This window comes from Psammomys obesus, unplaced genomic scaffold (genome assembly GCF_907164565.1).
Source record: "Psammomys obesus unplaced genomic scaffold, mPsaObe1.curated_primary_1811, whole genome shotgun sequence".
Lineage (NCBI taxonomy): Eukaryota > Metazoa > Chordata > Mammalia > Rodentia > Muridae > Psammomys > Psammomys obesus.
Window position 1 is genome coordinate 1,005,249 of NW_026590435.1, and position 16,904 is coordinate 1,022,152.

Below are 16,904 nucleotides of genomic sequence, written 5' to 3' on the forward strand. Positions count from 1 at the left end.
TAAGAAATTTTAACCAGAGACATCTCTCCAACCCTAAAGAATTCTAGTTTTCCTTAGTGTAATTGCACACCAGGCACACATGTGGATATCAGAGGACAACTTGCAGGAATCAGTTCTCTTCCCACTGTGTGGGTCCTTAGGGATTAAACTCAGCTTATCAGGTTCAGAGGCAGGCCCCCTTAGCTGAGACATTAATATTTTTGACTAGGATTTTTTTTTTTAATCAAATTCGGAAGTGGGCATCAAACACATGCCCTGGTGTTGCCAGTGTTTTGTTACTTAACATAGTGAGCAACTTGCTGGGAAATTTCTCTCAGAACTGGTCTTTTGGGAAAAATGAAAATGTAAAGCCAGAGGACATTCCCGTGTGCCCCTGGACTCACTATAGACTTCTAAGCCTCTAACTCCAGTGAGTCTTGAAGATTACCTACCTGTACAGATCTGCTAGAACTATTTTATAAGTCTTTTTGCTTTAACGCTGCTCATTTAAACATGAGATCAACAACACTAAAAAGATTCTTAATTGCTGGACAGTGGTGGTTCAAACCTTTCATCCTAGCACTTGGGAGGCAGAGGTAAATGGATCTTTGCAATTGAGACCAGCCTTGTTTAGTGTGAGTTCTAGGACAGGCAGGCCTATCCAGAGAAACCTTGTCTTGAAAAACCAAAATAAATAAATCTTAAGTAAGGGTTCCCTAGAGGAGCAGATCTGATAGGATGAATCTCTCTCCTATTATATGGATACACATGTGAATAAATGAATTTATTAGAATGACTTACAAGCTATGATCTAGTTCAACAAAGACTGCCTACCAATGGAAGGACCAGTAGTGGTTCAGTTCACAAGGCTGGATGTCTCAGGTGGTACATGCCAGAATCTCAAAGTAAGCTCTAATGCCAGTGAAGGAATAGACTAATTAGCAAACAGGCAAAAGGGCCAGGTTTCCTTCTTCCATGTCCTTTATATATACTGCCAGTAGAAGATGCAGCCCAGATTAAAAGATTGTTGCCACTTCAAAACATCTGTATTGAAGTTGGATCTTCTCACCTCAAAAGATCCAGATTATAAGTGGGGCTGCTTACTTCAAATGATTTAATTAGGGGAAAAATTCCCCACAGGTATACACAGCATTTGTGACTTAGCTAATTCCAAATGTAGCCTCGTTGACAACCATGAAAGCCATCACAGCAGGAAACAAAAAGTTCAACACAAATAGTTTATTTATCTACATACTCTTTAATTTTTGTCACTCAACACACATTACCCTGTATATAAAATTATCAGTGCAGTTTTTGGTAATTGGCGTTTTAAACTTAGGGGTATTTTGAGATTTCATATATCATTTAATGGCTAAATTAAGCAACTAAGAATTCCCTGATAGTTTCACTCATTGCCCACTGGGTGGTGTTCTGAGTGTTGGACTCTCCTTACTCAATGTCTGCAGAGTTCATCTCAAGGCTAAAAAGGCAGTGCATTGGAAGGCACTAGGGCTACAATTTGGGCTGCTTCTTCTTGAACTTTATCCCATGTGTTTTCTGATGCCCGATAAGGTGTGAGCTCTGGGTAAAAGCCTTCCCACACTTGTTGCACACATATGGGCGCTCCCCAGTGTGAGTTCTCTCATGCCTCGTAAGGTGGGAACTCTGGCGGAAGGCTTTCCCACAGTGCTGACAATGGTAGGGCTTAGCTCCTGTATGAGTTCTCAGGTGCTGAGACATGGCTGAGCGGTCATTGAAGGTCCTCCCACACTCCGGACACTCAAATGGTCTCTCTCCACTATGAATTCTATAATGTTGTGTAAGGGAGGAGCTCTGAACAAATGCTTTCCCACAGGCCACACACCTGTAAGGCCTCTCTCCTGTGTGGATCTTTTTATGGACAGAGAAGTACCTAGAATTCTGGAATATTTTACCACATTCACTGCACCGGCAAAGTTGGCTCCCCTTGTGAATTTTTACAAAAAATATCTGCTGAGCATGTCGTTTGATGGCTTTTCCACAATTGTTGCCTTTCCTGCTTTGCCCCTCTTCAGAGCCCATCTGGTAAGTTTTCACATGAGGACCATATTTTATATAAGTGTTGATTTCCTTGCCTTTGCCTCTTTCAGAGGTCTTCAGATGAGTTTTCACATGGGAACTGTGTTTTATGGAAGTGCTAATTTCCCTGACTATTCCTCCTTTAGAATCCTTCCGTTGAGTTTTTACATGTTTCAAGGAATTCCTGTTTCCTTGAACTTTACCCACTTCCCAGCCTTTCTGGTGAGGTTTTACAGGTAAGGCATGTCTCAAGGAACTGCTGCTCTCCATGGCTCTTCCTGCCCCAAACCTCACCTGGTGATTTTGCACAAATGAACCTTGTGACATAAAAGTGCTGCTTTTTCCAACTTTACCCCGTTTAGAGCCTTTCTGGTGGATTTTTTTATGTGCATCAGGCACAATGGTATTGCTACTGTCTCTGACTCTACCTGCTACAGAGCCAGTGGCTTTCTGGCACATTTTGGCAGGTGCAGCAAGTATAATGTAATCTCTGCTGTCCCCAACTTTACTCCGCTTGGAACTCTGTTGTTTTTTTATAGGTAAACCATCTGTTGTGGAGTTGCTGCCATCTCTGCCTTGCCACCCCACAGAACCCTTTTGCTGATTTCTTATGGGTAAATCTCTTGTCATGGAAATGGTGTTTTCCCTGGCTTTCCGATTTCTGGTGCCCCTCCGGTTAATTTTTACACGCAAATGCTTTCTAGGAAGAATGTCACTGAGTGAGCTCTGGCTTGTGTGAAGACTAGTTTGCTCCTGAGACTCGGAGCTTTCAGAGAGCTTCTTCTGAGGGCAGGCTTTTTCCTGCACAAGTTCTAGATTTGTTTCTGTGGTATGGATTTCTTGGACCCCATCTTGTGCAATACATTCAAAGACAGTGGACTGGTTACCATCCCACAAGAAATCATTTGGTTTTGGGCGGCGAATTGGTTCTACCACAGGAATGGGAGAATCTGGAGTTAGCTCTCTGTTTCCTAATGTAGGCTCCCACCCTGAAAGAAATGAAAAGGTATGTATATTGCAGTTAACAATGCCAGAATGATATGTAACAAACAGTATTTAAAATTGAGATTACATGCTCTTCTCAAATAGTCATTCAGTCTAGGGAGTGACAAGCTATGAAGCAGCAAAACCAGGAACAAACAGTTTAGTGACCAAGACATTGGGTGAGGGCAAGGAACTTTCTCTCATTCCTCCAGGTAAACTAAACCTGAGGCTGTCTTTGCACTCAAGGATCCCTTCCCATGCAGTGTCACAGTTCCAGATTAGGTCTTGGACAGAGTGTTGGTATGTTCTTGTGGAATATATACAATTTAATCTTGTTCATTTAAATGCTGATTTCTCTACCCCACTATCTGGTTTCCATCCTGACATTGCATTTTAGTACTTATTCTAAGCCATCACCTGTCTCAAGTTTGTGTAAACATGTTACCATTTGTCCTCTGTATTGCCAATAAAAACAACCAGCCAATGCTAAGTGGAGAGGGAGGGGAGGAGAAAGAGGGAGGAGAGCTCGGAGAGAGGACATGGAAACATCAGGAGAAATGAACTGGACCTAAGATATGATTAAGAAGCAAGTATAATGTGGGAAATCTAAATAGAAGGAAGCTATGTGGGCTTGGAGGTTTAGGATGGAATAATTATTGCCCTGCATTGTGCTTTAGGTTAATTAAATAAATCCTAGTCTTTGTGTGGTGATTTGGGAATACAGCTAGTTTAGGAATAACTGCTGTTTAACTAAAAGACAAATCAATATTAAATATTAATAATCATCAGCAGAGCAAGAGACCCTCGAGAGCGCAGCTAGTTCTGACAATGGGTATAGAAGAACTGAGACACCTGAGGGGACCCTGTGTTATTCTAAATGTAGGCACAGCCTTACCCACAGAGACCAAGTTTTCCAAGGTCTCTAGCATCACATCATGATACTCAGTCCTCTGTACTGGACCAAGTAGCCTCCATTCTTCCTGACTGAAGTCCACAGCCACATCCTGGAAGGTCACTGGCTCCTGAAATGTTATAGAAGTTTGATATTTGTCAATAGGGACAGAAGAAAGGCCACTGGGACATCCTACCACAGATAGGGATTCCTCTACTTTGGTGGTTTGCTTAGAGATAATGACTTCTGAAGTCCAAAAGAGATCCATAGGGTATTTCTCTAAACCAAAGTCTGGGTCCCAATCTGGTAGGCAGAGCTCCTAGTTGACCAAAAGCTACAAGTGCAATAAGCACATCATATTAGCATCTATATCAAACTTGCACCATAAGGACAACATCCCACCAAAGGACTTTCTCTGTCTGAAAACAGCCTTGTTCCATAGGGCAAAACCCACCATGTACATGAAGTCCTTGTCTTCATGGACAAGCATGACCTATATAAAGTATTCACCTATGTTCTATCAGTTTTTTTTGTTTTTTTGTTTTTTTTTTTGTTTTTTTTTTTTAATGAGCAGTAAGGGATTCTGAAAGGAAGACTCTTTCACTTCATCAACTTGTTTAGATCTAGGAGGTATTTTGCCAAGGTGGAAAAGAGCCTACCTTTTAAGGATCAGAATACAGAACAATGAGTCTGGGATTAATCAGTTTCTTCCCATTCCCAAGCAGCATCCTTGCCTGGGTACAATAGTACACTGCCCATTACATGAGAGCCAACAATCCCAATTACAAACCTGAGCCAATAAACCACACACAGAGCAAACAGCACTGACTGATGCCAAATACACACTATCATGCTGACTAATGGGGCTAATCCTACTGCATGCATAGCACCCAGTTCTGAGACAGATCTAAGCCTGTGCTATTTCATTCCTAATTCCCCAATAAAGTGTCTCTGAAGGACAAGAGCTCTCTCGTTCTAGCTAGGGTACAATGTGGTTCTCATAGCCTACCTGTAATTGTTCTGCTTCTCATGTCCCTCAGCCTTGGTCCTCTTAATCTTCCTGCCTTTTTCTTTCTCTATACTCAGGTCACAATGTCAGGAGGCAGGGTCACCCTTTACATTTGGGTTGTTTCAGAATTCTGCTCAGTCCCAAGAACTCACAAAGTTAAAATGGCCAACCTTCTGTGAAGCCTCAGTAAAACTTAGTGGAGACGGGGACATCTTAGGGGGTAGGCCCCTTAAAGGAAACTCTGACCAAAGAAACAAAAGGTAGGGTTCTTGCTTACCTCAGGTGGTACAATAATTGGTAAGGTAGTCAAGTCCTTCTTTTTCTCCTTCAGTTGACCAGTAGCCTCATTACAGCAGGCAGGCAGAGCTGGAGAAGATGGCACATAAAGGATCAATGGAGTGGTAGCCCTCAGGCAGATAGAACTACCAGGCCCTGCAACCCTTGACCTATGCATACTCATGTCCCATGTGACTTCTTCACAATGGGTAACCAATTCCCATAAATGGATGGGCCCAGTGTGTTACACTGTATGGACCATTGGGAGACTTAGTCTTCCCATTCCAGCATCTGTTTGAGGCTCTGGCTTCAGAGGCAATGGCTTCATATCTTTTCCTTAGTGGTAAAGTCTGTTTCTAGTCTCCAAGTCCTTATCATGCTTGTGTGGTTTCCCTTTTGCTGCATTGGAGAAGAGAAGGATCTTCCCTTGGTTACAGAGTGTGTAGCCATTTTATGCTTCTGGTCACATTCTATATCCCTGGCCAGAACTAACAGCCCTTCTAAGGATGCTCTATGGGCTTTTACAATGCTGATTCTACTCCAGCTAGCATGGGGACAAACGATGTGACCCAGGCTGGTCCACCATGCTATCACTTCACCTTGGCCATAGTAAATGGAATTCTGGTAGACATGGGAGACCATACTTTTAGAGAAAATGAAGCTTTTGCTGGAACACTTAGGAAAATGCAATCCTCTGTTTGGAAGCCTTAACGGGAATAAAGCCAGCTGAAGGCAGCCAAATGAGACATATAAGAGGGAATAAGGCTTGTATTGAAGCTCTTAATTCTAGAGGACACTGGAATTCTTCCAGTAAACTTTTCTTCTTAGTGCCACTTCACTGGGTTTTATTTGGTATATGCATGTGTGTATGGGTGCATGTGGACGCCGGGTGAGGATGCCTGGTGTCCTGCTACATCATTCTTTACTATATTCCTTTGAAACAGGGTCTCTCATTGAACTTGAAGCCAGGCTGGAGGCCAGCAAATCCTCATGACCTTCCTATCTCCACCCACTCTAATAGTGTGGTTATAGGCATGCATGACCATGTCCATATTTTTAAATGTAGCTTCTGGGCAGAAGTGAAATTCTGGTAACTGTCATAAACTGTTCCCCCTTCAGAATCATGGGGATTAAACCCAGAATGCTGTGCATGCTAGTTAAGTGTTCCATTCCTGTAACCCCAGTCCTTTTCTATTTTGAGAGAGGGTCATGATAAATTGATCATGCTGGCCTTAAACTCACTTGTAGCCCAGGCAGGCCCTGACTGGTGACTGGACTTGGCCTCTTGATAAGCCATGCCATCAGGTCTGGCAAAATATATTAAGATTTCAGAGAACAGAGCTCTGGCATCATCATCACTGCCTTATAAGACTTAACAGGGCTATGTTCTTTTTGGATATAACAAAGAACCCATTCTTTGCCTTTTCAACTTCTACAGGCTACCCAAAATTCTTGGCTCATCCATTCTGCCTCCTTTCTTCATCAGTCTAGTTACAGCAGGTATCAGTGTCAGAAACAGCCTCCATAAACTCCACCAGTATCCTGACCTCTTTACTACCTTAGTACCACCACATGTGCATTCATCTTTTCTGTAGGTCCACAGACTCAGTAAACTCTTGAGTCCTCCCTTAGTTACAACTTCATTCACAGCCCCTTCAAAGAATTGGAAGGTTGGTTGTTGTCAGAGATCCCAACAGGGTTAAAAACAAACAACAAAAAACCCCACTGCATCTATGAGATTCCATTGAAGCCCATAGAAGATTTTTGTTTGGGAGAAAAGGGCTGGATACCAACCACTTCAGGCTTCTATTGGCTCTGGAAGACACAGATGTTTGTGGTCTGGAGTGGAAACAACCCATCCTTAATCACCCCGGCACTCCGCATTCCTTCAAAAGCCATTTTTCACCTCATTCTTCCATGACACTCACCATCTTCCTTAGATACTGAGGTCACATTCTCCAACAGGGCCACTGCTGCCTGGCAATCCTCTGGGTGCTGTGACTCTACCCACACCCGAAACTTCTCAGGCAGTGCACTAAGGAACTGCTCAAGCACCAGCAACTCCAGGATCTGCTTCTTTGAACGTGTATTGGGCTGCAGCCACTGGTGACACAGCTCACGAAGCTGGGACACAGCCTTGTGGGGATCAGCTGACTCTTCATACTGGAAATGTCGGAACTTCTGATGAGCAGTTTCAGGGTCAGCCAAATGCTTGCTAGCCTGCTGAGCTGTCTTGAGTTTACCTGGGCTCAGGTCTTCTCCATGTTCAGGATAAAGAGATTGAATCAGGGCATTCCGGGGACCAGCCACATCCTTGTTCAGTGTAAGGACTTCAACAACATTGATATTCATCAGAGGATTCTCAGCAGGAAAGGAATTTACTCCAGGGTCCAGAGAAGGTATGGAACATTCTAAAAGTTAAAACCAGAGCAAAAGCTAGGCAGTGAGGCACACTCTTGTAACCACTGTTCTTGGAATGTAGCGGCAGGAGGGGAAACTACAAATAAGCATCTAGCATCATCTGCATGATGAGTTATAGGCCAAATAGAGCCACAGAGACAGATTCATCTAAAAAACAAAAATAGGGCTGGGTATGTAACTCAGTTGGGAGAAAATTACCTACCATTCAGGAAGCCCTGGGTTCAACTACCAGCAGTGCATTAAAACCAGGCACTGTAATGCATGCCTTGTAACTCCAGCACACAAGAGTTACAGGTAGGAGGATCAGATGTTCAAGGTCAAGCCTGGTAACATAGTAAAATTGAGGCCAGCTTGAGATACATGTCTCCCCCTCATCATTCCTCATATTTGCTTCAAAATTTTGTTCACTGGTTTTAGCAATATATTACAAACTTTCCCGTTACTGTATATTTTAAGTGTGGATGCTAGAGAATGGTATCCACTTAAAAGAATCATGATATATGTATTTGAGATGACGGATAGTATACAAAGGTCACAGAGAACAAATATATGAGAGAAGAAAGGTATATTTGAACAAAATTCAACAAGCCATGCAAACACACTACTTAACTAGGCTCTATCCCAGTGGTTCTCAACCTGTAGGTTATGACACCCTTTCACAGGGGTCACCTAAGATCATTGGAAATATTGGATATTTACAACTCATAACAGTAGCAAAATTACAGTTATGAAGTAGCAACAAAAATAATCTAAAGGATGGGGTCATTACAACATGAAGTATATTAAAGGATCACAGCATTAGGAATGTTGAGAACCATTGCCCTACACCAAATACATGGCCACTCTACCTGCCTCAAAATTTCTCTTTGCTCTCTCAAAGCTTGGACTCATACTGGAATTCCCTTTGAAAACATACCTGTTTCTTGTGGTTTCTTCAGATATTTATTCACTCTGTGGGTACCTTCTTACTAAGCTCCAAGCTTGATAACAAATTGGAATTTATAGAACTTGCTTTCTTTTTTAATAATCTCTGATATTTCACTTCTTTTTTTTTTTTTTTTCCTTGAGAGAAGGTTTCTCTGTGTAGTCCTGGCTGTCCTGAACTCACTTCATTTCACTTATCTTACTGTTATCCTTTCTAATTGAGTATTTTCTCAATCTCAGATAATGTAGTCACTAAAGCTGATGATCTCCCCATAGAATACATCCAAAGGGTTCTTGCCCATATGAGTCCTCTGATATAGAATACTACGAGGACTCCTACTGAAGTCTCCCAAATTGTCATGCTCAAAGGAATCTCTGTTGGGTTTCATAACACTCAGTTCCTTCCCAATAGTGATTACATTCTTAAGGTTATCCCTAGCACAACTGTGATGCCAAATAAGAGAACTACATATCGAAGTACTTCTATATCATGCATATTCTCATGGTTTCATAGTTCTTAGATTATATTACTTGGTATAAAAAATTTTCCAAACACAAAACTGTAATTTTTTTTGGTGGATATCTAGTATAAATTCTCTCAAGATAAGATCAACTTAAGTGAAAAGCCATTCCTGCCACAATCATATTTGTGAGATTTCTTACCTTTGAGTGAGTTCTCAGATATTGGAAATTTCACAAAAAGACTCCCATCCAGACTAATATCATGTTTTAGCCATCTAATAGTACAGGCAAGTACAAGCTGAGTTGAAATTGGGCTTTCTCACACTAAGCAAATTTACTGTAATATTATTTTTCCGTGACAGGGTTTCTCTGTGTTGCCTTGGCTGTCCTGGAACTCTCTATAAACCAGGCTAGCCTCGAACTTTCAGAGCTCTGCCTCTAGATTTTGGACACTCAAACAAATCTGTAAAGCTCTGAGCCCTTAGACATCTGTATACATGATGTTCCTTTATTTCCCATGTGTTTGTATTCTAAAATTTTTGTAATTATTTCATTCTCCATGATTGTTCAAGCATGTGGACATTGTTCTACATTATCCAGCAGTTATCTGTTTCTCTTCCTCAAAAAAAAAAAAAAAAAAAAAATATTCTTTTTGTTTGCTTTTATTTTTCAAGACAGCATTTTTCTACGTAGACCAGGCTGGCCTTGAACTCAAGAGATCTGCCTGCCTCTACCTCCTGAGTGCGGGGATTAAAGGTGTGTAACACAACTTCCCAGCCCACAAGAAATGATTTATAGGGTTCTCTTCATGCTTCATTCCTTAAGTTGACAATATCAAATTGGGGCTAGAGAGATGGCTCAGCAGTTAATAGTACTGGCTATTTTTCCAGAGGACCTGGTTTCCATTTCCAGCACATATACATATGAGGGCTGAAAACCGTCTCTAACTCCAGTCCCAGGGAATCAGATGCCTTCCTCTGGCCTATGTGGGAACTGCATGCACAGTGTATAGATAAACACATAAGCAAAACACATACACAAAGAAAAAAAATGTAAAGTGTTTTGTTTTTGGAGGCTCTCCTATGATTGTGACTTATTCATGTACTAGTTAATTTCTTGACAGTGTCTCACTAAGCTACCTTGGTAGTTAGGAACTCACAAAGATCAGCATTCCTGTCTCTCAAGTGCTTTGAATAAAGGTTTATGCCACCGTGCCTGGCTAATAATATCCTTTATGCATTGTTTTTCTAATGAATAAATCTAGCTATCTTTCAAGTGTCTCACTTGAGGGACATTCATGTAGCTGTGCTTTTTTGAATGGCTACAGAATGACAACTGAATATGAGCACAAACTAATTTATTTTCCCATATTGACGTCACAGGATCTTATTCAAGTCAATGAGTAAGAGGATGAATGACCCCCTAACACATCTCTCCAGCCTGCTTTTCATACCTTCAAAACAAGTTAATTCAAAAAATCCAGGTTAAGTTTTCCTTGCAATGCCCAGCTGGGGATGTAGCCCAGTGGCAGAGTGCTTGCTTAGCATATACAAGGCTCTGTTATCAGTCTCCAGCACCAGAAAAAGTGCTTATAGTAAAAATACATATTATAAACAACAGCCACAGGAAATCCCTTCAAAGCTTTCTTCACCTACAGGAATTTCTACCCACTTTTTTTGTCCAGTTTAGCTAATTAATAGCCAAATCCATTCAGTCTACCTTTGACTCAAACATGTTCTTTAATTCTCTCCAAACCTGTTACTACTCTCTCACATCAGGCATTTTCATCTTACCCCTGGAGACTACTATAGCCTCCTTCCTTTCTCCATCTGTGTCCTGTCACAGCTCTTTACAAACCAACCAGAGTGAGCAGTGAAAAGCCATGTCACACCATTCTTTGACGATAAAAATCAAATTTCCCTCACAGCTAATGTGGCTAGACTGTCTCTTCTGCATGTTCTTGTATTTTGGTTACCTACTCCTAACTATAAAATAGGGTCCAGAGAAAGGGTGTAGTTAAGTCACTGACTCCAGTCCCTTTGTGTTGTGGCTAACAGTCATCAGCAAAGATTGCACTAGGATCTAATAGGTGAACAGGGACAGAAACAGTGGTTCCAATGCTACTTCTGCCAGAGCACAAAACAAATAAAAAACAAAACAAAAAGAAGCATCCAATAACACATGGATTGCTTTATGACCAAGATATAGATAAAAAATTTGAAGATAGCAAAAACAGTGAAAACCAGAATGTCATTTATGAACACAAAAATACACCCATATGGTAAGGCATTTCTTGTATCTACTCTGTTCCCCCTTTAACTGTTCAAAGGGGGGAAACCACTATAATGACCTTGGAAGGTTCTACAAAGGAATAGGAAGTATTACTGATTTGTATTCATTATAAAGCACTAGATGAATATTTATTCATTCAGATGAATGTTGATGTGAAACAAAGTAGAATCTAGCACCATGCCCATCAAAACCTAGAAAATTTCCTATTAAGTCAGGCCAGATACTCACTCTTTACTTTCAGAGTCATGATATTTTGGATGTGATGATGTAACTTTCCAAAGAAAAAAATTAACATAGGGCTGAAGAGATGGCTCAGAGGCGGTGGTGGTTTGAAGGAGACTGACACAATAGGTTCGTATGTTTATTACTTGGTCCCCAGTTGGTGGAACTGTTTGGGGAACAATTAGAACTTTTGGCCTTGTTGGAAAACTTGTGTCACTAGGGGCATTTCCAAAGCCCATGGCAGTTCCAGTTGATGCTCTCACCCTCTGCCTCCTGCTTGTGGATCAGATGTATCTCAGCTACTGCTCCAGTGCCATGCCTGCCTATTGCCATGCTACCCACCACGATATTCATGGACTAACCCTCTGAAACTATAAGTAAGCCCCCAATTACAGTTCCAAGATTTGGGGTTTGCCATGCTTACTTTTGATCTTGTGTTGATCCAGTACCTCCACACTTTCACTTTCTGGAATGGGGAATATATATTCTGCACAATTGTATGTTGGAGGTATATAACTTGCCTTTTGCATTTAAAGGGTGTTACAGTTAAAGAGATTGCTCTGTCTCAGAAGAGAATTTGAACTTGTGTATGTGTGAGTGCAGTACCCTCGGAGGACAGAAGAAGGTGTCAGATCCTCTGAGACTGGAGTTACAGATGGTTCTGAGCTGCTATTGGATGCTGGGGATCAAACCTGGGTTCTCTGCAAGAATAGCTAGTATTCTAACCACTAAACATCTCAATAGCCCCCAAACTTTGAATGTTTAAATAGTGTTGAGACTGTAAACAACTATGGGTACTTTTGAAGTTGAACTGAATGCATTTTGTTTTATGATACTGTCATGGGCCTATGGGGGCCAGAAAGTAGATTGTGTTGATTTGGATGAGAATTCCCCTTCCAGGCTAATATATATGAATGTTTACCTCCCAGTTGGTGGAACTGTTGGGAAAAGATTAGGTATGGTCTTCTTGGAAGAAGTATGTCACTGAGGGTGAGTTCTGAGGTTTCAAGCTCATGCCATTCCCAGTTACCTTGAGCTTTCTCAATGCTTCCAACTTGTGGGTTAAGAAGTAAGCTCTTAGCTACTGCTTCAGTGCCACGCCTGCCTGTTGTCATGCTCTTCCCCATGATGGCCATGGACTCACCCTCTGAAAACTGCAAGCAAGTCCTCAATCAAATGTTTTCTCTTATATCTTGGTCATGGCATATCTTCACAGCAACAGAAAAGTAATTAAAACACCCGTGTTAAAAGAACTTAGGAGAATGACAGGATGACAGCCTCATCTGAACAACTGTGCAAGAAAGAATTAACCAGAACAGATAACACCAACAACTTAAGTCCAATCAAATTTAATGTACATTCTAACAGGATTTGCTCAAGTAAACCAGGCAAACTGGTATTTATCTGGAGAACCAGATGGCAAAAGACATCCAAGCTTTGTTTTCACTGTGTAGTCCTAGAACTCACTTTGTTGACCAGGCTGGCCTCAAACTCAAGAGATCTGCCTGCCTCTGCCTCCCCAGTGCTGGGATTAAAGGCACGTGCCACCAATGCATGGCTTATTATTATTATTATTTAATTACAAGAGGAAAAGAAATTTACTGAAGCTCATTAATATACAATAAAATGTGGTATGTACTTAGAGAGGAAAAAAATGAAGAACAAAGTACAAGAATAAAGAAGCAGCTTCTGTACAATGACAATAGTAATTTAGTCTATGGAAAGATAGTGTTTCCAACAAACAGAAAAATGAATCAGAATTTTATGGGGCTGAAAGAACTTATACATACTGATAAACAGAACAAAAAAAGTTAAAAATGCTTGAATTCACAAGTATTCAGACAATATGTCTATGTGCTTAAAAACAGAAACAAAAACCTTAAAACAGAAATAAAAACAGGAGCAAGTGTAGTAGCACACATTTCTAATCCCAGAATTTCTAAGGTAGAAGAATGATCATGAATTCATAGCCTTAGTTAATTAGTAGGTTGGAGGCCAGCCTGGACTATATAAGACCTTATCTCAAAACAAAACAAAACAACCAAGAAACCAAAACAGCAACAACAAAACTCCCAACACAAACACCACTACCACCACACACAAATCCCAACTACCTCCCCCAGCCCCAAAGAAAGACTGAGGCTAGGGGGTGTTAGTTCATCAGTAGCATGTCTGCTTTGCTTATCACATGAAAGGCCCTGGGCTTATTAATCACTAGCACCATGAGAAAAGATGACTGCAGATCCGAAAATAATATACTTATTACAACATGCTACCTGGGGTCTCACACTGCTTGGAAGACATTAGTCTCAGAATAACCAGTAAGCCCATCCCTTTTTGGAACTCCCACATGCCTGACTCTTACCTAGAAGGGTATCTTGAGGAATTTTTTTCTCCACTGGCCAGAAGTCTTCTACTTCTTCTAACTGAGATATCACATTTGGCTTGGAAAAGTGATGTTCTGTTCAAGGGAAAAAGAGACAGGGCTTGGGGATTCTGCTTAAACTGCTGTCTATTATAGCACTCTATTCTTTCCTTAGCCCATGCTGTGACATGATGGCTTCAGGCCTTGGGCAGTGACTACTACACATTCATTCCCTTTGTTGGGTTTCTTGGGTTTCCCTGATAGCAGAGGTACCATCAAGTAAAAAAGGGAGATTGTTCAATTGGCGGGTATTCTGGGAAAGCTTTTGCTTCCCTACTAAATTTGATAGTTCAGAAAGAACTGGTCAGTACTATCTACTGTTCTTGTTTCTACCTAAACACAGACATAAAGCTTAGAGCTATAGCTATATAATACTAGAGTAGGCAGAAAACTCCTTAAGAACAACAAAGAAATCACAATCTTTGATGATACTCCTGAGCTGCTGGACACTGACATCTCATATGTTGGAAGTGCCATAAAAATTATAGGCAACTGTCACTGTAGCTACAAACATCCCTTATACACTCTGTCCAGTGTTCAGGGGGCTCTGATATATCGACTGGATGAAACTTCTGAAGACATACTGAAAAGTTGCCCTTTTTCTCTCTACCAAGCTCTACACTCCCTTGACGCTTCCACTCTGGTCCCTCCTGCTTAAGCCCAAGCACAAACAGTTCAGAGGTACCACACATTTGAAGTTACCAAGTGGTGGTGGTAGGAGGGATTGGGGGAAGAAAGAGGTAGAGTCAAGACTGGCTCTTAATTTCCAATCCTCTTCCACCTCTGGAATTACAAGTGTGTTCCACCCACCCAAGGCCCAAACAGAACTTTATTAAAAGTGGAGGCTGTCTTACCCACTGAAATCATGTTACTGTAGTTCTCCATCATGATTTCTCTATATAAGCACTTCTGTTGGAGGTCCAGCTGTGCCCACTCTTCCTTGGTAAATGTCAGTGCTACATCTTCAAATTTCATAGGTTCCTAAAACCCAAACGATGTTGTTCAGCCACAGGTCTTTCTCCTCCACAGTGACAGAAAAAAGGAAAGGCTGACCAAGACGACACAGTAACATCTACTTATCTTATCTGGAGTTTATCTGAATCCTTGAGCAAATTGTTGGTCTGACACTAACATGGAGGACACTTAAGACCAGTCTAGAAAAACGTTCATTTCTCATTACCCAGGGGATAGGGCTGTTGGTTCCAATCTACATCTCTTTTCTTGTTGTTGAATTGAATTGTCACTTCCTTAAAGTAGCTGCCGAAAAAGTAAACACGAGCCTTCTATCTTCCTACACTTGCCAGTTTCTCTTCCGAACCCCCAGCTTTAAAAAAAAATGGTTGAAAACGAATGGCGAGATGACTCAGTGGGTAAAGGTGCCTGCTACTAAGCCCGGGTTGTATCTCCAGGACTCACATGTTGGCAGGAGAGCTGCGATTCGGGAAGTTGTCCTCTGTCCTTTACACGAAGGCAGTGGCACACACATGCATACCCCCACACAAAAACAAATGTAATATTATTATGTAAATACGTAATTTAATTGAAAAGCCTCAATTTGGCCTGCAGAGTTCCCAGTTCAAAAATAGGTTTCTTTCTTTCTTCTTCTATTCTAGCCATCTTCTTGGGCACTCTAGGTTATTTGATAACAGACTTCTCACGATCAGACAACCCACCTCCGGCGCAGACTCAAAAGCTGAAAGAAGCCTCTACTCACATGGGACCCGGATGCTGGAAGCGTGGAAGCCATACTTTCCTCAACGTTCTCTCGTGAAAGTAGGCAGAGTGCTGAGGAAACTGAAGATGGAAAGAGAGTAGAGCGACCCTAAGGAATGTGGGCCCGTTGCTCCCTCATCTCTGCCCATACCCGGTCCCTCAGCGGGACATGATCAGTCCACCCCCACCTTGGAAAATGTCTACTGAGTCCTCTCCCCGACTCCCACACGCCTACAAGACAGGTTCCCCTCTAACCGAGAGGGGACAGCTGATGTCCTCCAACGCAGAACGCGGTTGGTTTTCTTAAACCGTGCCCAAAATCCAGAGCGCGAAGTCTCTCCTCAGGATCCGGGTCCACGACTACACAGCTCCTCCCGGGACCGTAGAGGTGGAACCGCCAACAAACCCTAGACTCCAAGACGTCGTAAATTAAAAAAACAGAAGGAGGGTGCTGTCTCCCTCAGGCTCTCACGCAGCACTGCGAATGCACGCGAAAGACACAATGGCGCTGGCCCGTCCGTCTGCCCCTAACTGCGTCAGCTCACTGGTCCGGACTACAACTCCCAGACGCCCCCGCAGCGTCGAGCGGCTGCAGTCAGGCAGCATCCGTCCTGTTGGCTGGCAAAGCTGAACTCTGTAGAGGTGTGTTGTTGGTTGCTATAGAACTAGGAAGAAGCCTTTGAAGGAGGATACTAAGCTGCTGAGCTCCAGCACCTCGGTGGACAGAGACCGAGGCTGGGAGAGAGTCGAACCCATTAATAGTAGTGAACGCGCATGAACGAACCGGAAGTTGTTCTTTCTAACAAGGGGTGGGCCAGAAGTGCTGGTGTTAGACCCGCTACAAAGGGAAATGGAGGATCGGATGTGTGTGAGGAGAACTAAAATTTCCATCACTCCCAGGGAGGTTAAACGTAAATGTCCACACAGGGTCTGAAGAGATGCATGGTTAGTTGTATTCTACAGACAGAGAGGTTGTAGGACCTGCTAATGTCAGTGACCTGTGATTAGGTTTGTTTTTAGTGGCAGCCTGGATGTTATCCAGTAGGAGGAACCTGAAGTCTACCTCTGACCATAATCCGGTATGTTTTTAACTTCCTTGACATCTCTGAATGACAAAGAATTCTATTGTGTTCCTTATACTATCTAGTATTCTATTGCTATGGTCTCTTTGTATTCTGTTCTAACTGATGTTAGAACAGTAATCTTGTCTTACTTGGAAGCCCAGACATTCTGATTCGTACATATCC

At 42.0% G+C, this 16,904-nt stretch overlaps 1 protein-coding gene across 1 annotated transcript; it reads right to left on the reverse strand.

Moving 5' to 3' along the window:
* Nucleotides 1-1,198: 1,198 nt before the first annotated feature.
* On the reverse strand, nt 1,199-16,110 carry Znf274 (zinc finger protein 274). Its single transcript, XM_055607346.1, has 8 exons — nt 15,913-16,110; nt 15,659-15,738; nt 14,799-14,925; nt 13,885-13,980; nt 7,127-7,609; nt 5,200-5,288; nt 3,917-4,043; nt 1,199-3,026 (listed from the first exon to the last, which is right to left on the reverse strand). The coding sequence occupies exons 2-8, from the start codon at nt 15,689-15,691 to the stop codon at nt 1,492-1,494; spliced, it is 2,490 nt and encodes an 829-aa protein (XP_055463321.1). The 5' UTR covers nt 15,692-15,738; nt 15,913-16,110; the 3' UTR covers nt 1,199-1,491.
* Nucleotides 16,111-16,904: the final 794 nt, after the last annotated feature.